The 26,014-nt window shown below is 37.4% G+C and overlaps 1 protein-coding gene across 1 annotated transcript in view; it reads left to right on the top strand.

Annotated features, from left to right (window-relative positions):
- Nucleotides 1-26,014, top strand: part of SYT10 (synaptotagmin 10) — a 58,367-nt gene that overhangs the window by 21,272 nt on the left and 11,081 nt on the right. The window contains exon 3 of the mRNA XM_072954409.1: nt 9,993-10,560. Coding sequence (XP_072810510.1) covers nt 9,993-10,560 — 568 coding nt within the window. The remainder of the gene's footprint in view (nt 1-9,992; nt 10,561-26,014) is intronic.

The following is a 26,014-nucleotide window of genomic DNA, read 5'->3' on the forward strand; positions in this document are numbered from 1 at the left end:
AAGGGCGCTTGGTCCTTTTATCATCCTGCTATAGGCCTCAACTCTCTGTCTCTTTGCTTTTGCTCAGACTGCTTCCCTCGTCTAGAGTGATACCTTTTTTTTGTAATCTACTGTAAGATCTTCAAGGAAAATACATCTGCGAGTACCTTTTCTGTTTGCCAAACCTGAGATGCTAAGTTCTAGGAGAATAAGGCTGTATAACCTGCTTTAAGGTGCTCCTAATTTCCATCAATGAGTAGGTGCGTAAAAAGCAGCAAGTGGTTTTGATCCATTGATTGATATCTCTCCACTTTTCTTCCTTAAAGACAGCATTGGGTGGTGAGGTAAACAGTGCTAATATTAGGAAGAGGTTAATGATGATACACTCCCAAGGATGAGTATGAGGACCAATTGTCTGTGTAGTCATTAATGGTGTGAAATGAGATGACTTACAAATGGCAAAATAATTTGAGAAATTTTGTAAGTTAGCCACTGTTAGAGAGGATTCTAAGTATCTACAAAAAGTAATTAGGGGTCCTAGTGGCAGATCCAACTGAACACAAACAAAAAGCAGGACATGCAAAGAGATCATTGACTCAAGTGTGCTGATGGATTTACAATGAGCTGTGTTTGCTTAGAAAAGTAATTCTTCAAATCATTACACATAAAAGTTAGAAAGGATACTTAATATGCATTGTTATAAGAGAAATGAAAAATGATGTAAAAATATATAAAACTGGATTGTGCAGTTTTCTTTAAGAGATTTTTTTTAATTAAATTCTTCTCAAGAGATAGCAAAAATTACAATTTTCATTTCAAGATATGGTAAGGAATGGGAAGTAAACTGTTACACAAAGGAAGAATTTAAAAGGTATTTAATTAGCTAAGATAGGACGTAGTGCTTGCCCTAAACAATGGGAGAACCTGTGATCTGTCTCCATGAAATAAAAGTTCATAAAACATGCTGTGCAGTTGCTTGAGGTAGTTAAATAATCTCCTGTATGAAACATACGTATTTGGTATATAAACTAACTTCTTTTCTGAAATGGAACAGCACTTTGAACCAAGGTCAGAGGCAAAACCTTACAAAATTTTTCCAAACTTGGAGAGTTTGTTTTCTGGCACTGAGAAATATTATCTCCTCTTTACAAACACTAATTACATGTTGATTGGGCCCTCCTTCTTCATTGTACAAATAATTCTCTGGAAGTTGGCTTTTATTGGTCACAGGAATATTGGAGTAAATGACTTCATACAAAGTCTTAACAGACAGGTCATGAAATCCCAGCATATATTTAATATGAAGTTCATGAAAAGATTAATGATACTTAATTTCTGCCATTATAAAGACCACAGTCTAGTAAAAGAGTTGGGGAATGGAAGACAAATCTGAGAACAGGTCATTTCAATACGCTATGTACAATATGCTCAGGGAGATGTGGAGACAACAAAAGGAAGGTCCCAGCGTGGGGTAGGTGAACTCAGCTGGAAGACTAACATTTTCCTCCAAAACCTAGCTGAGCTTACTAGCAACATACTTCCAAGTAAGGGAAGGCCTAAGTGACACGTTGAGCGTAGAAATTTAGAGCATCCATAATTAAGGTCAAAAGACTTTATAGTGACCTGGTAGTACCAACCAGAATGTTCTTGGATTTATTATTCTAACACATTGTTATTGAGATATTTTTGTTTAATTTTAGGATTCATTTTATATTACTTCTTTTCTTATAATATAAAATAGTACATTCTCAGAAATGTATTTGTAGATCAAAACTACCAAGAAATATTTCCTGACCTAATTATTTCATATGCATTCCTTTAAATATATGCAGGATCAAAAGCAGTTGCTTATCTCTTGTTATGATTTGTAGATCTTTTTTTTTAACATGATGAGAGGTCAAGGGACAAGTATTTTCAGAATAACTGAACATTCACTTCATGAACTGCTATTAAAAAACAAGTTTCCTGTTAATTCTTTGAATAGTATAAAGATAAGTTACCTAAATTAGTTTCAACCATTATATTGCATAATTGAGAAGAAAACCAGTTTTTTTTTGTCTCAACAATTTTTATTATTATAGGGTTATTAGTCATATGGCTACATTTTTCAGGGAAATTTTTTAATTAATTAATTTATTCAATAATATTTATAGAACACTTGTTATGTGCCATTTTTCTAGACATTTGATACACATTAGGGAACAAAACTCAAAAATCCCCACCTGCGTTCTTGTGGAGAGGGACCAAACAGCATAGTAATTACATGATGTTTTAGGAGATATTAAATTCTGTAGAAAATAGTAGTGCGAAATAAAGGATTGGTAGGTCTGAAAGGGGAGCAGTGTCCCAATTTAACTTTTGATAATCAGGATAGAGTTTGCTGAGAAGGTAACATTTGAGCAAATACTGGAGGAGGTGGAAGGGTGGTCCATGTGGATGTTTGGGAAGAACTTTGAATGGGGAAGACCCTGAAGGTGGAACCTGCTTTTTGTGTTCCAGTCACAGCAAGGAAGCCACTGTGGGTGTAGCCGAGAGAGCAAGGTGGAGAATACTAGGAGAAAAATCAGAGAGGTAGCAGGACCTACACCATTTTGGCTTTTACTCTTGAGTAACATGGAAAGCCACCAGAGAGTTTTTAATCAGAGAAGTTCCATGATCTGACTAATGTCTTGAAAGAATTTCTCTGTTGTTTTGAGTATCAACATTGAAGGAGGCAAAAGGGTAGAAGCAGAAAGACATCTATGGAGGCCAGAAGTGATCGTGGTTCAGAGTAGGGAGATGGTAGATCTGGCTGGATTCAGGATATACTGTGAAGATAGAACATGCAGAATTTGATACATTAGGCATATGAGTAAAAAGAGAGGAGTCAAGAATGACTCCAGTGTTTTGGCCTGAGCATCTGGAACGATCAAATTGAGAAAGATGAGTGGAGTGAGTTTGAGAGCCAAGAACAGGAGATCTGGAACTATTGTGTTTAAGGATTTTGTTGAAACTCTAAGTGGAAAAATGGAGTAAGCAACTGGATAATGCCTCTGAAATTCTGGAGAAAACCTGTGATTAATACATACATTTGGGGTCCACATAGAGATGATGGTGTTCAAAGCCAGGAGATGATATCAAAGAGTTGAGTGTAGATAGGAAAGAGAAAACCAGAGATGAATCCTGGAGGTACTCCAACATTAAGACACCAGGAACAGCATAGTAGACTGAGAAGTAGAGACTATAAAATGGAAGGAAAGCCAGGGGTGTATAATCTGAAAGCCAAGTAAAGAGAGTATAAACAATCAGGAGTGATTAACTGTCAGGTGACTATGATAACGTCAAGTGAGTTGAGGACCATGGATTGACCCCTATATTTAACAATGTAGGGGAGACATCATTGACATTTTCAAGAGCGATTATGCTAGGGTTTGTATGTGAAAGACTGATTAAAGTGGGTTTATATAGAATGGGAGGAGATAAATTGGACAGTGGATATACTGTCCTCAAATCTTTGAAGGAATTTTGCTACAAATGTATTAGAGAAACAGCACAGCAGAGAGAAAGGAAGTAAGGTAAATGGAATGTTCCTTTAAGATGGCAGAAATAACAGTACCCTCTTGTGCTTATGGTAAAAATCCAACAAAGAGGCAGAATTCAAAATGCAAGAATCAAAGAGGAACAATCTCGAAAGCGACATGAGAGTAAATGGAATTTGGTATACAAGTGAAGGGACTGGCTTTAGACAAGAGCATGGGTCATTCATCTAATATCGATCAGGAAGGTAAAAAATATGGGTACAAATGCTGATAAGAAGGTTGATGAGATAGTGGAAGTATGTGGAAGGTTTCTGCTCTTTGTTTCAATTTCATTAGTGAAAATATGAAGTAAGTTTCCATGAACGGAGGTTGGAATGAGGAAGGTGATGGAGGTTTGAAGAAAGGTGAGAAGGTGTGAAAGTTCTTGTGAATCTAGGAGACTGAGCAACAGGAGGGTCTACAAGAGGAATGTGGTCATGGATTTCAAGTGGAACAGTGAGAGCTGTTTTGTCTGTCTCTGGTTACTTTCACTTGCACATGTACGGGTGTAGAGGCGATGGAAGGTTGGATTCAACCAGGACTGATTTTTGTCCTGCAACAAAGAAGGTAGAGAGCAACATAGGAACTGGGGATATATGCATGAGTGGCTCTAATGATTAGCCATGGAACTGAAGCCAGATAAAGAAGGAAAAATGATATTAAAGAACTAGGGATTGTGAAATAGTGATAGAATCAATGGATTAGAGGTTCTTGTGAGTTGGAAAAGTTGCTTGAGTCGGAGCATAAGAGGGTGTGTGCTGGAAAGAGGTGTTGATCAGAGAGAGACATGAATGAAATTGGGGTTGTGGAGAGTTTGCAGAGAAAGCTAAGGAGGAAATCTGGCTATGTACATGGTAGTATCAGACTTAGGTAGACAACTTCACTGGCGGAAAGGAATTCAAAGAACCCAGAGGTCAAGTAGTTGGAAGAAACTTGTGCATTGCTAGGAATTAAAACAAAAACATTGTCAAGGAGAATGTTAGTGAACCAAGAGATTAAAATAATGAAAGCTTTAAAGGGAGGGATCTGAGAACGATTAAATGACTGACAGTGAGCAGTAATGGGGATATGGTGGTTTAACTTGAGCTGCAGAGCTGGGAGCGGTGTGTTCAGGGAGGATGCTGTGAAAGTGGTGACGGAGGGCAAGAGGGATGGGCAGCTACTCCTCCTCTAGGTCCAGTGGAAGGAGGACTATGGGGAAAATAGCCATCACATGAGAAGGGCACAGAGGAAAAACAGTGTCCTTGGGGAAGAGCCAGAGCCAGGTTTCTAGTGAGCAGTAAGGTGAGAAGAATACTTAAAGAAGAGATTAAGGATATAGAGCATTTTGTTGACATCAGAGAATAAATTAGTCTCAAAAATTCATTGTGCTATGTTATACAAGTTGGTCTGTCTTCATATATACAGCGCCCTGCATAGTATGTGCTCAGATACCCGTGTGATGAGTGAATCAACGCTTGTCCTTGTTCCAAACTGAACAAATTTCTTCCAAATGGAAGAAAATAGGGAACAAAGATGAAAACTTTACCAGAAAATTGATACACTCTTTGTATTTGAGCCTCCTTAGCTATGAAAAGGGGTTATAGCTTTAATACATGTTAGTTTCTGACATAAATGTCAATATTAAGACAAGAAGAGATGAGCTCCTTGTAAACGTGTTGAGTAAACAAATAAAATGCTACTAAGTATATTTTTGCTTTTCCCCATCTGATTTCTCAAGCAATATCTAAGGTAAATTTAATAAATTTTGCAAGTAAGAGTAGGGGGATGTAGGTTTCCCACTGAAGGAAGGAAGAACTGCTGGGTGCTGAGACATGAGCGAGCCAGAGGGCACCTGTCGTCCAGGACGTGTTCACACAGCAGTGACTCTGTGTCACAAACAGGAAGGCTAGGTTTGAGATGGTCAGATCCAGAGAGTTCACCGTAGCGTTTGCCCTTTGGCTCCTTGGGTCCTGAACTCTAATGATAATTATTATCAGTATGAAAAATGATCAGTTTCAAAGCTATCTGTCATATCTCACTTGACCTTCACAACTATGAAAGAATTGTCTTATGGAGGAGGACAGTAGAGCTCAAACTTAGCGCAGTGACTGGCCCAGAGTTGCCCTCACTCCATAGGGGAGGCTGGTACCAAACTGCAGTCTGATTTCAGCCCAGCCCAGCATTTGTTCTGTCTCATCTCAGGGTAACGCTCTTCTGAGTAGTGGGGAAAAATGGGCACAGTTTCCAGTGAGATTCCAGGACTCTCTGTATGTCAGCCAAAGCGGCTCCTATTTATATTCAACTTCTGGTCTCTGATTTTGTTTGAAAGGATCTGTTGGTAAAAAAATATTTGACAATCACCATATTAATACATTTTATTCCTATGGCATCGAGTAATCCCTTGAGCTACTCTCAGGTGCTCCAGGTGAGGTGGGAAGGTTTTCCCTTCTCCATCTGGAAGAGGACTGACGTGGTGCCTTCCTGGGTTGGAAGGATAAGAATGAGATCAGTCACAGTCAAATGGTCTGTTCATTAATTGGTTGGATATTTGTGTGAAACTAAATAGCCACTTACCACTGTCATTCCCAAAAAGAAGAAAATGCAAGAAGATAAAGAAGATCTGTGTTGTCATGGCAATAGTTTAACACTGTAATAATTAAAGTGTCTCTTAACTGACTAGCTAAACTCTGACTTAGTATGTGCACTGTTTACTCTGTAATTAGGGCACTGGCTTAGTAGAACAAAAATGTTACTACTATGATTCCTGTGAGAAGGGGCTTTAAAGCTGCATAATTATATTCCAGATGCATGAGAAAGAAATTACTGATTTTTTTTAAGGAGAGGATAGAAGATTAAATTTTTATTACATTGAAAAGCGTAAGATAATGTGAAATTATAGATCAATTTATGGACAATAAAGAATTAATTTCTTGGGGTTTTTTTGCTCACAAAAGTTAAAAAAAAGTAATTAAAAATCATTGTATAAGTGAAAGATTTTGGCAGAAATATTAGATTGTTTAATAAAATACTCTACATCTCTTAGGAATATTGAATATATAAACTGGATTATACTAGACTCGTTTAATAAGCCATAACAACATATACTACGTATATTACTTTTTTCTTATTATTTTCATTAATGCTCCATGATTGTTCCCTGACCCTCATTTAAGTCCCTGATCTTGTGTATCTGGGATAGATTCAGAGCATGTTCAACACATTAAAGTGGGATCAATTTGAAGATCAGTCTAAGGAAACAGATCATTTTAAGCTTTAAGTTAGTAACAACTTCTGCATATATACTCACTTAGATACTGAAACTAAAATATTGGGTCTTAAATTCACTATGGGTTTAATTAGGACCTAATTCCCTCACCTGAGACAGAGTAGCCCTAGTTTGTTTCTTTATATAGAAGTATTTTTCAATTATGATCAATTTTTTTAACTTAATCATTTTGACAAACAATACAGCAAAAATTGCCTAGTGAGTTTCACCTTGCTACTTGGTATTTTCAAAACATGTTATTTCTTGTAAAATAAAAACTATTGCCATGATAAAAGTATTGTACATATCTGATATAATTTTACCTGCAAAGTAAACATCTTTGTTCCCTTTCAATTTATGGTAACTTGCCAAAGAAGTTAAAAAAAAAATCTGAAAACATATCTGAAGTTATTTCAACCAAGTAAACTTTGGATCTTAGTGGATTACATAATTATATTACATATAATGTTTAAGTGGAAAATTTTATATAAAAGCATATATAAATAATTTTAAAATATTTTCTATAGCTACTTGGAGTTAATTTTTAAATAATTTAATTGAATGGAATAATCACTGCTTTAACAGCATAGCATGGTGGTACAGAGTGTGGCCACTGGACCCAGACTGCCTTGATCAGATTGGTCAAATTTTAGTTTTAGAACCTGCCTACTGTGTGATTTTAAGCAAGTTATGTCTTGTGCTTCAGTGTCCTCATTTGTAAAATGGGAAACATAGTGGTAAATACCTCATAGGAAGCTGATAAAGAATTTACAGTGTTCCTGCCACAGAGTAAGCACTCAGTGTGTTGGCCTTTGGCAAAATCTGAAGAGCCAGGTCAGATTTAATTTTTTTATTGAGAAAATTTTATATGGTATATTTCTTTCATTTGGGGGGCTTTTATTATTTCAACTTTTATTTCATCCCTAATTGTCATTGGGTAGTATTTTCTCCTATCCTAACTGTCATCTGATGCTAGAATATCATTTTTTCCTTCAGCCTTCTCCTGTCTTCCATATAATTCTTTATGACAGCACATTGAAGGCCTCTCTTTCAGGTGGCGATAGGTCTATTTAAAAAAATTTTTTTGAGAAGTCTGTAAATAACACGGTAGCAGGCAAAGCATTGCTGGTATTTTCACAGATCACTTCATTTCATCTTCTTTATTTGTATAAAAAGAGACCATAAAAAGGTTGAATTAATTTCAGTATAGCTCCAAGTATTTGTTACAATGTTTAAATAATTGTTCAGGGTTTCAGTCCAGTTTATACAAAGTAAGCTAACTAAGTGTAAGAGTGAATTTGGAACACCTCAGTTTAAAATTCTGATTTTTAAAATTTCATTTCATTAATATACATAGTAATGATGTTGAATATTTAGATAGCTAAAATTACAGAAAGTAAGTGTTAGAAAACAATGCGGTCTAGCATCAAGGCAGAAACTTTTTCCCTTCAACGTCTGACCTTTGTTTCTACATTTCTTGTTTGGGGGAGTTTATTGCTTCACCACGTTGGAGATCTCTAGACATTTTTAAACATTTCATTATGTTGAATTGAAGTCTATCTATGTAAATTCCATGAGTTCTTATTAATTCTGTCCTGACAGTCCTTCAGCTATTAGACAACAATTAGTGTCCATCTCATTGTTCCTCTTGCCTCTGCTTCTTCCTTTCCCGTCCAGGTTCAACATCCTCCGTTCCTCTGACCACTTCCCAAATGGGATTGTGCCCAGGTAGCTCACTTCTGGGTACGGACTCGTTTTCTGCTCCACTTAAATCAGTCCTTCTGTGTATACCAGTGAGGCAGATATTAAGTAAGCAAAGTCCTCAATATTAACGCTATAAAAAGATACAGACTTAATGCAACAGACAACATAAGTGAGTAAATGTTTTGATGTAGGTGCTAGAGAGATACTGAGTGTCAGAGAAAGCTGAAAGAAGGAAAATCAAGCTGCAGGTCTACTGTAGAAAGCAGAGTATGACTGAAGAGGATCTGGACCGAGTAGTGATGGGAATGGAGCAGAATGGACAAGTATATGAGATGTCACAAAGCAAAAATCAAGAGGACTTAGAAAATCGAGTAAATCCCATAGACTGAAGGGAAGGTGATCCAAAGCATACCGCAGGCTTCCAAGCACAAGCGACTGATAAAAGCATTAGCACTATTTGTTGTCAGAGACCGTGGAAGACAGAACTGGTTTGAAACTGAAGACAAAGATACATAGAACTAGAATTTTGTCTGCCTGAGACATACCTAAAGAATCATCAGATGCAAGACAGTAACTCTAGCCCCCAAATTGATTCTTAGTCTGATGGAGTGATTGAGAAAAGAACAAAAGATCTGGGACCAGGCCTTAGGAGACATATAAGTTGACCTAGCTCACACTAGAAATCATGGAGAAGGTGTAAGAGAAGCAGATCTTAATGTGAGCCACATTTACAAGACATTAGTAAGCTGATAGCTAGTGTTCTGGACATGTTGGCAGGATAGATAGCAACTGAATGGGAAATTCAGTTTGAATTTTAAGAACAATTATTTAGCCCCAAATTCTAAAATTCTACATTTTTTTTAATCTTTAAGAGTTTCTGAAGCCCACTCCATGTTGAAAAAAGGAAAATGTACTTATTTTGACTATTGTAACTATATGTCCTTTTGAAAAGTAAACATTCATTTAGTTGTCTTAGGTATTTGAAATAATTAATATAGAATAGGAATATGGGCTTCTGATACATTCTTTTTAATATTGTCATCACTAAAACGTGAAATTCATGAGACCAAAATATCCAGATGAAAAGAAATCAGCCATCTGAATGATTTGTCTATATAATATTTACATCTAGATAAACATTCCAGAAAATCGGTAACATTGATAATAGTTTGTGGAACACTGAACTTTTTTGGTAACCATCTTTATAATTGTATTTAATTATGTGCTTATGATGGTAAGTAAAAATTCCAAAAAGTCATAAAAATGTAAATTTTTGTGCTTTTAAGTGTTTCTATAATTTTAGGAGACTTTTCTTTTGAATATTGCATTTCTGGTTTTTCAAAAGTACCTGTTTGATTACGTGTGTGTGTGTGTGTTCACCTGTTTACTTCTGTGGATGTAACGCTTTCATTATCCTGGGTTGGGGGAGCGTTTACATGCCACTGTGGGACACTGTCATCAGAATGACCCACCTAATGATTTTGTGTGTGTGTGCGTGTGTGCAGCCACAATTCCTTCAGAAGGCACCTCCCACGGCAAATGCAGGTCTCCAGCGTCGATTTTGGCATGGGCATGGAACCTGTCTTACGAAAAGGAGAAACCACCACCAGCATTGGGAGGATAAAACCAGAGCTCTACAAACAGAAATCAGTTGACTCTGAGGACGACAGGAAGGAAGATGTCAAAGTCTGTGGGAAGCTTAACTTCACCCTCCAGTACGATTATGAAAATGAACTTCTAGTTGTTAAAATTATCAAAGCCCTAGATCTCCCTGCTAAAGACTTCGCAGGGACGTCTGACCCTTACGTGAAGATGTATCTTCTTCCAGACAGGAAAAAGAAATTTCAGACCCGTGTGCACAGAAAGACTTTAAATCCTCTATTTGACGAAACTTTTCAGTTTCCCGTAGCATATGATCAACTAAGCAACCGAAAACTACATTTCAGTATATATGATTTTGACCGATTTTCTAGACATGACATGATTGGGGAAGCGATTCTTGACAATTTGTTCGAAGCCTCTGATCTCTCCAGGGAAGCCACGATGTGGAAAGATATCCATTGTGCCACCACAGTAAGTTATAATTCCACCAATGTATTGCCTTTTGTTTGACCTGCAGTGATATAAAACTAATTATTACCCAGATTATTTCTACCAAGTTAGGGAGTTTATGCCCTGAAGACCTGCAAATGGAGTATATGATCACGTACATACATAATTAGTCTGGCACGTAACACTATGTGGGTAACATTAGTGATTGTGTAAATATATATAAAAAAAGCACAGCTTTTGTAATTTACCAAAAACAGTAGGCCTTTTCTCTTGTGAAATACTGATCCGTAACCTGTTCTCAGCACTTAATTTCCTCACAGTTATTATTGACTTTCATTATTTAAGATGAGTTTGTTCCTCAGATCAAACCTAAGATGTACTTGCTGCTCTTTGGAAAAGTTCTTGATTTGGTCTAAAACAGACTGTTCCTTCAGTAGCTTTTGTGGAATGGATACAGTCTGAACTGCCAAATGATCAGGAAGTGATTCTTTTTCATTACAAGATGCCTTTTCTGATTACTAAATAATTTAATATTAAAAATTTGAAAAGCAGAATAAAAAAGTATAAAATAATCTTACCATGCCATGACTTATACGTAAAATCTTGGCATATCGCTTTCCAGCTTTTTTCTATGACTGTTTTAAAATAATTAAGATCAAACTAAGTTTAAGTTTTTTCACACTAATTTTTTTCATGCTGTATTTGTTTTGGTACATAATGTTTAAATATATGATCCATTAACCTAACCATTTTTTTATTGTTGACATTTAAATTGGGCATAAATTTTATTATACTAAACACTGTTGTGTTTTTTTTTACATAAATATTTTTATTCAAGATGATTTTGTCTAGAATAGAATTAGAGAAGCAGAATTAGGGAACTGGTTTCTTGGGAGGTTAGGCTGCTAAACTGTTTTCATTTGTTAGTTTTTAAATGAAAGCACTTAATTTTCTACCATGAGGTTGTCTATGTATTTACCATCTTTTGTCTAAGGTTTACCACAATTTATAAGCTTGAGATGTTGAAGTCTGGACAGAGACAGGGATTATTAAAAACAAGAATTATTTTCTTAATTCAAAATAGCTCCTTTTGTATTTTTCTCATCAATATTTTACTAAGTACAATCAGTATTTGGAGTCACTATATTTCCATTATAAAGTATATGGATACATTAAATTAATTGTCAGTTTATTGCATTACATCATCAAAACATTTTTAGTCCCTGGGTTTTTATTTCATGGTCTACACTGTGATAATTTATTAGGGAACAAACTGGACCATATTTCAAAGGCACATTGGAGTTCTTTTGATTTCATATTGTTTTTCACTTTATAACATATTCCTACAAGGATAAGGAGTGCATTTTACTGTTTTAAATATATGACACCTTTTAGAATGCTACAAATGCAGATAATAATTAATTATTAGGCTATTTCTCTTGATTCTCCAGTCTTATATTATACCTCCTTTTATTCATTCAACAAACATTTGCTAATTGCCTCCTATGTGTTTGGCATACTCTAAGTATTAGGGATGCAACAAACATTACCATAAAAATTGTTTTGACACATGTTCTATTCATATATTTGGGTTCAGAGGTAAGTAACCGCCAAACGAGGTCTAAAAATTGGCATAATTTTACAGGTGATTAACAGTGGATTTTTTTATTACATTAATAAGTTTCTCTGTTCCATACTGATCCTTAAAAGAACAGTAAGAATTACTGATGGAAGTTTCAATTTTTGACTGCTAATAGAGCATACCTGGGGTTTTTTTTGGTAAATATTAATACACCCCTCAATTTTATTTTCAACTCTATGTGCTTAATGTATCTATTTTCTGCTGTAAAAATTACAAGTTTTGTGTCTTAAAATAATGCAAATTTATCATCTCCTACTTCTGTAGGTTAGAAGTCCAACCTAAGTGACAATGAATATATGTATGTTCATGTATGACTAAAAATTGTGCTCTACACTGGAAATTGACACAACATTGTAAAATGACTATAACTCAATAAAAAATGTTAAAAAAAAGAAGTCCAACATAGGTGTTAATTGGCCTAAAACAGGTGCTGGCTGGTCTGTGTTCCGATCTGGAGGCTCTGGTCTAGGGGTGATCTGTTCCCCTGCCTTTTCAGATTTTAGAGGCCACTGGTATTCTTTGGTTTTGAGTGAGCCTATGTGAGCAAGCAAGGATATTCTCCCCATCTTATGGTTTATAATCTTTTTTTTTTAATTGAAGTATAGTCAGTTTACAATGTTGTGTCAATTTTGGATTATAATCTTAATCACCTCTGCCAAGTCCCTTTTGGCATGTAGGAACCATATTCAGATCTGGAGGTTAGGACGTAGCCATCCTTAGAGATGCATTTATTTTGCCTCCCCAGCTATAGACATTTTCATTTCAGTATTCTGGATATAAAAAGAAGTATGTGGATAATATAATGTATGATTAAATTATTCTAGTCAAATGGTGTTTCTCTTTAGCTGGAACACTGACCCACACACTGTTCTAGAAATGCTTGTGGCTTTTTTGTTGAGAAGAGCGTCGTGAAGCCTAAATTTCTAGACTGTGGGATCCCAGTTCACAGTATACACTACTATCATCTTTATGGTTAATGTAGTGTTTAATTTCAACGTCCCTTCAGCTTTTGAAAAATCATTAAACAATTTTATGTTTTCAGATCAATAAAATAAGAAAAGTGATGTGAGTTGAAATTTGCTTAAGAAGCTTTCTTATCCTACTCACATTTTTAATTTTAAACGATTTCTCACAGAAATTACAGAGTTTTCTAGAAAGAAGGAGAAGGGAAAGAAATAGAAATTAACGTAATCCTGTGCCCTCACTAGATACTTGTTGAATAAATGACTTAGCATATTTTCGTGTAAGGTCCTAAGTGAAAGAATGTGTGTTAGTACACACCTCCCAGAAGAAAAAAAACAATAAATACAATGATGTGTCCTATTGATATGCTTGGTTATATTTGTTAATTTTGACTACTTTCTGTAGACAAAAATTTAAATGATTATTCAATGTATAGCACAAATTCATATGTAAAACAAACCAGTAATCTTTAAAATTTATTATTAAAAATCCTATCAAGTTGAAACAAGAGTCACAAATTATGTATTCATAATTTCACCACTAATAAATTATTTCTATATAAGAAATATTAATATTTTAATCAGGAATTAGCAAGTTTTTTTTTAATTTCAATTTGAATGACAAAGAAAACAAAGGTGTGTCTTTATCCTGTGCAAAAAGTAAATTTTCACATTAGAGTTTATCCCACTATATATTATGGATAAGGCAAGCCAATCAGCTCTTGCACTAACATAAAAATATTTCCAACTTAGGGACAAATCACACTGAAGGATAGTGTGTAACCTTTGCCACTACTTCTGCAATAGGAAGGAAAAATACAGATTCATATTCAGTTATATATGCAAAAATAGTCTATGTAAAGACACACAATGATTTAATAATAATAGTTGTTGGCAAAAATGGTAGAAACTAGATGAATGTGGAAAAGGAAGGATTTGTAACATACTGCTTTAGATACATTTTATTTTTAAATATGTGAGAATAATATTATTCAAATTTTAAATTAATTTTTTTTCGAAGTCCATCATTATACATGTTTGAATCTATTTGTTTAGAACATCCTCCTCATGTCTTATTTTGTTTGACTTCTGTTTTCTGTTTCTATGAATGAGGCGAAATAGCTAACTCTCTCTGGTCTGGATGGGGTGGTCCTGCGTGGCTCCATCTCCTGTGTGAATGGCTTGTGCCTAGTGGTTCTGACAGGCTGGCTGGAGCTGGAGCAGCGCGGGCCAGGGGCAGTTTCTGGGTGGTGCTGTGCCTGGGGCTGCCTCTGTGGGGCAACTGAAGCTGATCAGGCTAGGCTGGGGGCCGTCCTCGAGGGATGCTGCACCCGATGTCACCTTGGGGGTTGGCTGTGGCTGGAGCTGGAGCAGGCGTGGGCTGGGAAGAGTCCCAGCGGGACTTAAACAGTGGTGGTCACTGGTACCTCCGACCCCAGAGCGGAATCCAGCATTTCCTTGCTCATCTGGCAGAAGCTCTAGCCTTAGTAAATGGATTTTCTTCCTGTATAATACAGTATAGCATCCTTGCTGGGTCACTTATCTGTATGTCTTTGGGCAAGTTACTAAATCTCTCTAAGCCTTAATTATCTTATCTGCTAAATGGGGATTATGAGAAAGTGAACCATAGTTTGTTGACTACACTAAATAAGATAAGTGCTTATGATGGAACCAGGCATTTGTAAATGCTTCATGTACATTAGCTGCCAAGAAGTGTTTGCAGAATGTTATCGCTGGGCCATGGATCCGGTTGTTAATGTAGCTGACATACTAAATAGGAATGAAGATCATGGTGCTAAAAATGGCTATATCCTATCATCATGGTGAAGATTTCCACTTTCCACTGTTCTTCACCCTGTTTGGTGCCTCAAGAGGCTGGCCTTTTGGTCCACAAACTCTGCTCTCTTGAGTTCTGGCAAGAAATGTCAGGGCAGGACGAGAATGACACGCGGATGGGTGTTCTCTTTAGGTCTTCCTCAAGCTGTCTGTGTCCTTCCCCTGAGGGTACAGTTCCTCTTAAAGCAAGCTTTTCTTCTTGCCACTTCTCTCTGAATTCAGCTGTCCCCCCTCTTGCCCTTTCAGGCCTAGCGGTCATTACAGCTCCTGGGCTGTTACCAGCGCTTTTGTGGTTTCCCTGCTTCCTACTCACACGTCTGTAGACAGTCTCCCCATTAAGCCCTCTGGAATTACTCTAATTTGTGTGTGCCATCTGTTTCTTCCTATATCCCCGCCTGACACCACAAAGAAAGAAGAAAATTCCTGATTACAAACAGGTTAATTTGCTGTAACCTCCTTGGACCATGCCACATCCTAGGATGTTTGGTGTGTTTATTACCTTTAGGGAAGCTAAATTAGTCCTTTAAATGCTGGATAATAAGACAAAGTTTTCATCCACAAAAAGAACCATGACATTGTTAAAAGCTTCTCATCTTTTTTTACACAGAGAATGAGGACCTCCTTCCAGTGGAATTTCACATTTCATCACACCTGAAAACATCTGAATTCCTGCTTCTTAAAATCAAGGTTTCAGCAAACATAATACCTGATGTATTTAGAATAGTCTGGAAAAATAAGTCTATTTATGGTAATTTTATAGGCTTCAAAACATGTATTTATGCGCCCAATATCTCACTTTAGAAATATAAAATAGAAACACATAAAAAGCTATACATGTCCTTACTTTTTAAGTAGAAGCTACTGAAAATGATTTAACTTTTTCTTGACAGTGATGATTTTTGTGACCATTAATTACGAGAGTAAATTTAAAAAGCAGATTTTAACTTTTGTCCATCATTCTTCAATTACAAAGTTCTTTCCCCTTTGTAAGTATACATGCTTCCTGCATTTCTTAATTCTTTAATTTGTTGCTTTTTAATAAAATACCTAAGTTGGGAGAATTATATATATAAGTAAAATCAATAAGTCTTAGATAATGACCTGAGATCTTGCTCTCAGAGTAAAGTACTTGAGACTTACTTATAATAGGTCAGAAGTCTTTTAATATTAAGTTAAAAGTTCATGGGTATGATCTAAGTAGGATTTTGAGAGTCTAGATCTTATGATCTTATTATTTTAGAATTGGTAGAGCATTCAAGTGATCCTTTGACTTTATAGTTTAGCAAATGGAGGTCCAGTGATATTAAGAAAATCACTTAAATTCCCACAGCTGATTAATAGAAGGTCCAAAACTAGATTCTAAATCTTTAATTAACTCTTATTTAAGTGTTGTTTGCCCTGAATTATGTTAGATTGTTACCAGGCATGAAACATATGAAAAAGAAATGAAAATAATTCATTTTTTTTAACGTGGAAGTTCACTTTTGGTTTACAGAATTAAAATCTCAAAATACTACACAAATTGAATTAAAGACATTTTTAATATGATACTTATGAAGAAATATATACATAAGGCCTTTAAAATGTATAATCCTGTCACATTTATTTTGCTAATAATGTTTATCAAAATGCATGAAGAACTAAGCAATGATTCCTCTGGCCTTATTCAAAAAAGAGCAGTCAGAATCAGAGTTCTAGGCCATTTTTCTTTCTTAAATGTAATTGGTAAAAAATCCATATTGGAGGCATAATTTCATTGTACCATTTGTGTCTCTCTGCACTGTAATGCTTGCAGGTTGTGGGAGACAAAGGAGAACCCTTTTATCCCCATGATGGTCTAGCCACGTACGTGGGTCTGTTGCAGGCTTTAGGAATTTAGTATAATTGTAAAGGTAGTGTTGAGTTAAAATTGTCTCTTTCTCTCTTACATTTAACTAGTTTAATTATTAATTATTAACATTCTCTTACATAGCGAAAAGAATATGCAGTTGAATTTAAATGTGAACGTTCAAAATACTCTCTTCCTCTATAATAGACTGTGTTAAATAGTTTCCTATAATTCAGGTAACTGATTTCCCAATTAAAAAATTCAATGAAATATAGTACTTCATTTGCTAGCTCTGAAATCTGGGGCCATGAAAACAACTTTGAGTTTGTCTTCTGGCTAGTAAAATGTGAAGCATTATTTCCACGGGGAAAAGTCACAGAGGAAAGCCGAAGACCGCAGGAACTCAGAGTGTCCTTTAATCAGAATCCTGGATGTACAACCATCTGACCATTTCACTTTGGGTAAATTGCTGAACATTTCTGAACTTCTTTCCACATCCATAAAAAGAAGTTTATAATAATATCAACCCACATGACTATTTTGAAAATAAAATAAGATAATAAATGTGCAGTTCTTGTAAAATTTAAGGTTGCTAAGTGTTAGTTATCCTCAACATGCTGGAATCTTACAAAATGGATATTTGTTATCCACTTGATTGCTAGTATCCAGTTCCTTCCATGTCTTAAATTTCTTACCTTAATATTTCTTAATGTATTGCCCTCACAATTAGAAAAAATGAATGCAATGTACTTTTTTTGTTTGTTTTTTTCAACATTTTTTATTTAGGTATAGTCATTTTATAATGCTGTGTCAAATTCCAGTGTAGAGCACAATTTTTCAGTTATTCATGAACATATGTATATTCATTGTCACATCTTTTTTCACTGTGAGCTACCACAAGATCTTGTATATATTTCCCTGTGCTATACAGTATAATCTTGTTTATCTATTCTGCGTATGCCTGTCAGTATCTACAAATTTTGAACTTCCAGTCTGTCCCTTCTCACCCCCCTCCCCCTTGGCAACCGCAAGTTTGTATTCTATGTCTATGAGTCTGTTTTTGTTTTGTATTTATGATTTATGGGTTTTTTTTTTTAGATTCCACATATGAGCGATCTCATATGGTATTTTTCTTTCTCTTTCTGGCTTACTTCGCTTAGAACGACATTCTCCAGGAGCATCCATGTTGCTGCAAATGGCGTTATGTTGTCAGTTTTTATGGCTGAATAGTACTCCATTATATAAATACACCACATCTTCTTTATCCAGTCATCTGTTGATGGACATTTAGGCTGTTTCCATGTCTTGGCTATTGTAAATAGTGCTGCTATGAACATTGGGGTGCAGGTGTCATTTTGAAGTAGGGTTCCTTCTGGATATATGCCCAGGAGCGGGATTCCTGGGTCATATGGTAAGTCTGCTCCTAGTCTTTTGAGGAGTCTCCATACTGTTTTCCACAGTGGCTGCACCAAACTGCATTCCCACCAGCAGTGTAGGAGGATTCCCCTCTCTCCACAGCCTCTCCATGAATGCGAATACTTAATGTTTACTCTTATCCTCAATCTTGAAATTGAATAAAACATGACAGTGTTTTAAAAGGCTGTGCTGTGGCATACATTGCATTAAGTCTTTTTATAAATTTAATTAATTCACTAAATCTCACTAACTGAATACCAATGTTCTTAATACTTTTGGAGTGCTTTTAAGTTTTCTATATGCTGTGCACAATCTCATGCCCACGGTAAGTAACGGGATGCTTTATAAGTGCAGGCACCTTAAAACCAGTCTACAGAAGCACTTAGATAACCAGAAGGAGAAAATTATGTCCAGACTGTTGTACCAAGTAGATTGCAGATGTTTTAGTTTATAACCTGATTATTTATCAAGAAGCAAACATGATACATATTGCTCATCCAGAGAAAAATAATGACCAAGAGAACATTTTGTAACAGGCTGGTTACCTGCTGTGCCCACTTATAGAAAAAAGATCTTAAATCTGTCAATTCAGCCAATTTCTATCTAGTTCTCCTATTTACCAGAAACTCTTCTGGATGTTATAGGACATAAAATGTTCCCAATTTAATAAGACCTACTTTGTAGAAAAAGGAGACAGATAATAATCAAAGAAATATGTCGTGTGTCCAGTGAATGGAAGGGCTCTGTGAAACTGGAGGCAGGTGAGGGATCAGAATGGCAGTGAGGTGGGGCCACTCTTCACAGGGCGGTCGGATGAGAGGTTAGGAGATGAGATCAAAGAGCCAGATCACCCACAGCCTTCAGGTCTTGGGAAGAACTTTGAATTTTATTCTGAGTGGCACGGGAGACTATGCATGGCTTTTGGTCAGAAGTGAGCTGTGGCCTCATTTATTATCGGTAAGATTTCTTGCTACTATGTGGAGAAGAGACTTCGGAGGGGAGGGAATGAAACCAAGTAAACCAATGTCTTATTCTTTAAAATAGCAAAGCCAAGTTCATTCAGCTCAAGCGTCTAGGTGCAGCAGTACTGAGAGGGAGTCCTTCAATTAGGAATTTTGTAATGTTTAAAAGCATCAGATACTCCGGACAGCTGTATACAGTTTACCACACAAGTTTCTATGCCCCTCTCTGTAAATGGTGATGAAGATTTGAGAATAAGTCTCCAGTTTGTCTTAGCAAGGAGCTCATGAGATCTGTTAACCAGCATGATGAAGGGATGTGTTCTTACCAAATTTGTATCCTCTTACTGTGTCCCAGGTTCTTCTTGCCCCAGTGTCTACACCAGGCCATCCCCTCTTTGCTTCAAGGTCCTTATAATATAGGTCGTTAGAAGACTTGCTCTGTTAAATCCAGGAAAGGCCTCATTTCTGTCTCTACAACCCGCACACTTCCTGACTCCGAGTAGCTATGAGGGAGAGGTAAGAACTAAGCCATCGTGCCCAGCAGAGTTATTGCCCACTTGGAATGAGGGCTGAAAATTATTCTCCCACTGAGAAGAAACACAGGCACTATTAAACAGCATCTCTGGCAGTAATAGCTCCGGGTTGTGGCCATTAAGCCCCACTTAATTCCCAGTGGGTTTTCAGTTGTCCCGTCTCTGACACTGCCATGCTCTCTGCCCATTTCTGCCCTGGCTTCAGCAGTTTCACCTTGTCTTTGTGCCATGGCCAAGAACACAGTGCTTAATATTATATGTTTAATAGAAAATACACTCCTTCCTTCTTATAAAAATACAAGCAGGTCCTGCTGAAGGACACCAGGTGAGCATCTTCTCTGTCTCCAAGTGGAGATGGTGGGAAAGAATCAGTAATGAAACTGTGATGTAAAAATCCAGAAAGGCAACTAGGTTCTGTGATGGAACCCCACCTCTGGCTGCTGCTTCCCCAACCTTCACTGTGTTGCCGGTGGATGCAACTGGTGTTCTAGGTTCTTGTCCCGTCCCAGAAAGAATTCAGAGACAAAACGTAGTGTTTAAAAAAGTAAAGTGAGGATTTGTTAAGGGATGGACAGTACGCTCTCAAGGGGAGAGCGGGCAGGCTCAGGTGAGCGGCTGTCCTCAGTTTTTTTGGCAAGTTAGTTATATAGGGTGTAAAACCAAATGGGTGGAATATTCATTGGGGAGGAGAGGGTTTGGGGTCATATTCCCTGATCATCATCCCAACTCCACCTCCCCGAAAGGAGGAAGGGTTTTTGTCCTTATTTAGTCTGGATCGGAGGTGTCATGGCGTCCGTGCATGATGGGTACTTCTGATCTGCAAGGCTAATTTTATTGATATGAGGGCATAGTGAGCAAAAGGTTGCATTCGGACACTGGAAACTCCTGCCTTTTCTGACCTTTCTTTGTTGGTCTCCAGGCCACTTATCAGCCCAAAGGTTCCTGCTTTTCTCTCTCTGCCCAGGGACCCCTGGTGGTTCCATGATGTATGTTTTTCTGCATTTGGCCCATGCCCCTCCTTTCTGCCCAATCCCTGCCATTTGGTCTGTGTCCCCCTTTCTCTGCTCATATCTGGCTGTCTGCCTGCTCTAACAATTGAACGTGATGAAAGCTAGTTTAATCAGAATCACTGAGAGGGAGAGGAAGGGCCTGGAGGAAGTGTTGTATGAAAATTGGGATTCTTTGAAGGAGAAGGAGGAAAGTGGGCTAGAAACTGGAGAAGGGTTGTAATGTTAATTACATTTCCTAATTGTATTCTGTCAAACAGCTTCTCCCTCCCCATTTGCTTCCCATCGTCACTAGGCTGCTTGTGCTGGCTGAGTGGAGGAGATGGCTAGGTGCACAAAATAAAAGAGCATTTTGTCCACCTTAGGGATACATTTAATTCTGAAATTCCAATGTTCTACGGAATTATAGCGAACATAATACCAGATGGCACTAAAGTGACATACAAATAGATAAACAAGTTTATACTGCATAGCACAGAGAAATATATTCACTATCTTGTAGTAGCTTACAGTGAAAAAGAATATGAAAACGAATACATGTGTATTCATGTATGACTGAAGCTTTGTGCTGTGCACCAGCAATTGACACAATATTGTAAACTGACTATAACTCAATTAAAATAATAATAAAGTGACATATAAACAAATAGAGTTCAGTAAAACTGCTAGATAAGAATCCTGTGACTTTAGCTTCCCAAATCCTTAGTGTACCTTTAAATGGCTCACAAGTGTTCTGACTGTGTTTATTGTTCCCTGAGGGCCACCATATACTGGACATGCCCGTGCACACTTCTAGGGGGTTCTGCTGACAGTCTTCAACTCTCATAAACAATGCCTCTGCTCACTTGTTCTCTGGTTACTGGAAAGTCTTCACTTCTTCAAAGGGTAGATGTCCCTGCTACCACTGAAGTCAAGACCTAGCCTGATGCTCGTATGATTTATTTATTCAGTGTACTTTTTTACTGAGCATCGACCTCAGATCAGTCACTGACCCTAGAAAAACAGTTATAAACAAGAAAAAAAATAGTATTTTTTGGAGCATCTGCTATGTGTCAGGCTGCAAACTGGGCCCATGACACATGTTATCTTTGTATGCTGTCCCTTTAAATTGAAATGCACCCTGGCCAGGTAATTGCTGTTAGCCGTGAACATGGATGTCATCCTGACTACGGAGAAAAACGGGGTTGATCTGAGTGAAGTATTCTTGAGAAAGGGTCATTTACAATAAGGCCACTGTGCTGCCATTTAAATTACCCAGTGGCATTGCCAGAGCCAGTGGTTTCTGTCCACCTTCTGGTCGTGGCTCGACACTCCAGAGCCTCCCCTCACAGCTTCTTTATATGCTGCTCCCTCTGTTTTTAATTCCCTTCACATCAGTCATTCTTCAAGATTCAGATTGAAAGTCATCCGCCTCTGAAGGCTTCCTAGATCCTCACGGGAAGAATCAGGTACTTTTCATCTCTATTCTCGTAACTAAAATCCAAGAATCCCTCCGCAAAGCACTTACAACACTGGATCCAAAAAAGCAAGTACTTAAAAAATACGCAGGCCTATGTTTTTATTCCAGCTTGTCCCCTGATTAATTATGTGATGTTCTGAGAGGTTATGTGACGTGTCCAAAATCCCAAATAAGCCCTACGGGGAGGAAAGTTTTGTCTTGATCATCGGTGTGTCCCCTCAGTGACTAGAGTAGTGTCTGCCGTTCTGGATGTTCTCAGAACACAAAAGCGTGCTCCTGAATGGATGACTGTTCAGAGGCTGACAGGGCACTTGATACAGCTGGAGTGCAGAGTTTTGGGGTTTACTGAGTTTAACAAGAAATTGGTAACGTGAGGGGACGGGTGTAGCTCAAGTGGCAGAGCGCATGCCTAGCATGCATGCGGTCCTGGGTTCAATACCCAGCCCTCCTCTAAAAATAAATAAATAAACCTGATTACCTCCCCCTCCAACAACAACAGAAAAAAAATGTTAAAGAAATTGGTAACACGAAGGTAGGAAACAACTTCGGGGCTGGGTTGTTAGGGATTCCATGTGTCGTGTTGACGAGTGTGGACTCTATTGTAGGCCCTGTGCATCCAACACGTATCAGAGTGAAACACGATCCCCTGGAAATTTTCAGAAGAGACAGCAGACAATATAAATGACATTGCACACTTACTGTCTAGTGTGGTATTTTCTCTCTTTTAAAAAACTTTTGTTTGTTTGTTTGTTTGTTTTCGTGGGGGTGGTGGAGGTAATTAGATTTACTTATTTATGTTATTTTTAGAGGAGGCACTGGGGATTGAACCCAGGACCTTGTGTGTGCTAAGCTTGGGCTCTACCGCTTGAGCTATGTCCACCCCCCGCCTCCCGCTCCCGGTCTTTTCTCTTGAATCCCCAGCTAAATCAAGCCTCTGCTGTCTGCCTTAAGGGCTGTATCCCTCCTCATCTAAGCCACGCTGTCTGGAGATTTCATTAATAGCCATGTTTTATGACCACCTGTTCTGGAACTTGAAATCAAGCTGTTCACACGAGTTGACCTTTCTGGTCTTTCCAGTGAGGCTTTGCCAGCTCTGTAGCAAAGTCTAAAAGAACCTGCCCATACGTTCCTGAACATACCTGAACTATGTATCCTATTTAGTCCTTATTTTACTGGTGCCTAAGACTACAAAATTTTAGAGCTAGAAAATAAACTAGTTTATCTCTTTGAACACCATCATTTTACACCAAAGAAACTGAGGTCAAGGGGGTTAAATGTTGAGGTTAAATTCCATGATTTTCTCAGGTGGATGAGAGGTGCAGGTCGGAGAGAAGTAAGTATTTTACTATAAGTTGGATTCGGTAGACCCACTTTGGGTCTGTATTTCACTGTAGCTTCATTTCATGAAGTAATGTACTAACTCAAAGAAGCAGCTCATTTGATCCCACAACACATCACTTAACAATGTGAGGAAAACCATCTGTTTCTTACCAACCAGGAAATGCGGAAGGCAGGCTGCATTCAGGGTGCTAAGTGGTTGTGATGACTGCTGTCACCATGGCAACCAATTGTTTGTTTAAGGATTTTTAAAAAAATAAGTCTTGATGATTCTTCTTAATATATCTCTGAATTCAAACCTTCCTTCAGCCAACACCTTCGCACACCTGTTTACTTCAATGGCCCTTCTGGTTTTTTCCATCCTAATCTAGCCTACTAAAAATAAAGAAACTTTAAAAAAAATATGATTTTCATTATCATCATTTCTGAGTGCCTGTTTACGCCAGGCACGTTAACATGCATGATACCGACCTTGTGAGGCAGATGTCATTATCCCCATTTTACTTGTGATTAAACTGAAGTTCAAGGAGATAAAGTGGTTTTTCTATGTACTTGGGAACCAGTGCATGGAAGATGTAGGATTTTAACTCTGGTTTTTCTGAACCCATGCCCTCTCCATTCTTCTAAGCTCCCCGCTGTTCCATGTTACCAAAACCTTTGGCTCCCTATTGCCCAGACAAGTCACCAGACCAGCTACATCTAGCCTTACCTCCTCCATCATGTCACCAAACTCCGTACTTCTCAACGTACATTTGTCCGTTCTTATTTCTGAGTTTTACACGTAGCCCTCACATGCAGCATTGTTCCTCATCTTCCCTGTGAAATCCCATCTCTTTAATCCTTCCAGCCCCAGAGTCATGACTATTTCCCTCCAGGGGTGATTCCATTGTTATTATACTCACTAGTTATCGAGCCTTCCAGCTGCCTCCTCTCCATGTTCACACTGAGTTGCGATAGCTTGATCTTAGTTTTAGTTCAGTTAGTCCTGAAATAAAATGTGCAATGCAACTATTTGTATATCACTTTATCTTTCCAATGGCTTTTAGTTTCATTTTGGAGAGACAGAACGTAGAAGAAAACTTTATAACCGTGACCGTGTTTGTGAGGTTGACGATAGCCAGTCGTCAGAAAATGATCTTTTTTGCCCCATCTCTTGTCTGTGGAACCAGGTCGAAGAAACCAAATGTGCAGTCCCTGACTCAGCGTCAGAGTTCCTTGTTTCCTTAAGACCCTTTTCCAAGTATTGAGTTAGACGACTGTCATTGTGAACGTTTCACCAAATAAATTGATGTGTATAAGAATGAAATAAAAGTCTTCTTACCCAAAAGAAATTTCATGGAACATGACATCCTACACTTACAGGCTTTCAAATGGTTGTTTGCCCAAAGACACAAAAGTTTTTCAAAGGTTAATATGGGAAGTTCATGTTTACATAGTATTGTAGTAAATGAGATTATCCATAAATAAAATTTTCAGAAACTCAAAATCTTTCTCATGTTTAAGCCAAAATTACCACTTCAAAAATTTCAAGGATTTTGGATAAAAATAACTCTTAAAAAAGAGTGTTCACCTCTCTATCTTCTTAAACAAAACATATAAGAGAATTTTCCCTGGCTTAATGACTGAGTCATCATTTTAAGTATTAATTACTGTTCCAGTCTGTAATAAAATGTTGTTTTTAAGTTACTGGGGCATTATTAGCGTTAGGTGCCCTTGAGAGAAAATGATTCTAGATTTCTATCCTTTCTAGAATATCTGCTTCTTTTTTATATGTCTTGTGTCTTTACAGCTAACATTTATCTCTGCCTTCACTAAACCTGGGACTGCTAGTTCCCCCATCTCTACATTTCACATGAGAGTTTTGACCTGCGGTGGATGGATATACCAAGTCAACACTCTTAGGATTTTGTCTAAAATAATAGTAAATGGGTGTTGAATAAGAGATGATATATTCTCCTTATATAAAGGAATTTTACTGCATAACTTTGTTATATATAAGCTGTATGTTAGAGACTTTTCGGTTTATTTCCTGGTTCCTTGCTGGGCACTAGAAGGTTCAGATTGTTGAAACTGAGTATGACCTGCCTTACAAACCTCAGTGGTCTGGGGCGAGCAGAGAAGAGGCAGCCATTAAAACTCAGCCTGCTCCCTGGAGCTGGGACACTCAGTGGTGGGTGCTGAGACCAGTGCGCACCGTAGTTCAGAGAACTGTAGCCAAAGTCTAGAGTTCTGATGTTACATTTGCTACAGGACCTTTTTAAAGGTCACACACCCATTTACCTTCTTTGAGTTTATTTCCCCTAATTATCTCTTACATTGCTTTCATAGCTAAAAAGTTGAAGAATATTGAAGAATATTTACCTTAAAGAGTATTTTGCCCTTTTCCATAGGTAGGCCATTTTAGTTCTTTCACATTTGTACTTCCTGAAGGAAAAATTTAGTCTACTGGAAAACCAAACTTTTGTGCAGTTATCATGCATGCATACTATACA

This window comes from Vicugna pacos, chromosome 34, assembly GCF_048564905.1.
Source record: "Vicugna pacos chromosome 34, VicPac4, whole genome shotgun sequence".
NCBI lineage: Eukaryota > Metazoa > Chordata > Mammalia > Artiodactyla > Camelidae > Vicugna > Vicugna pacos.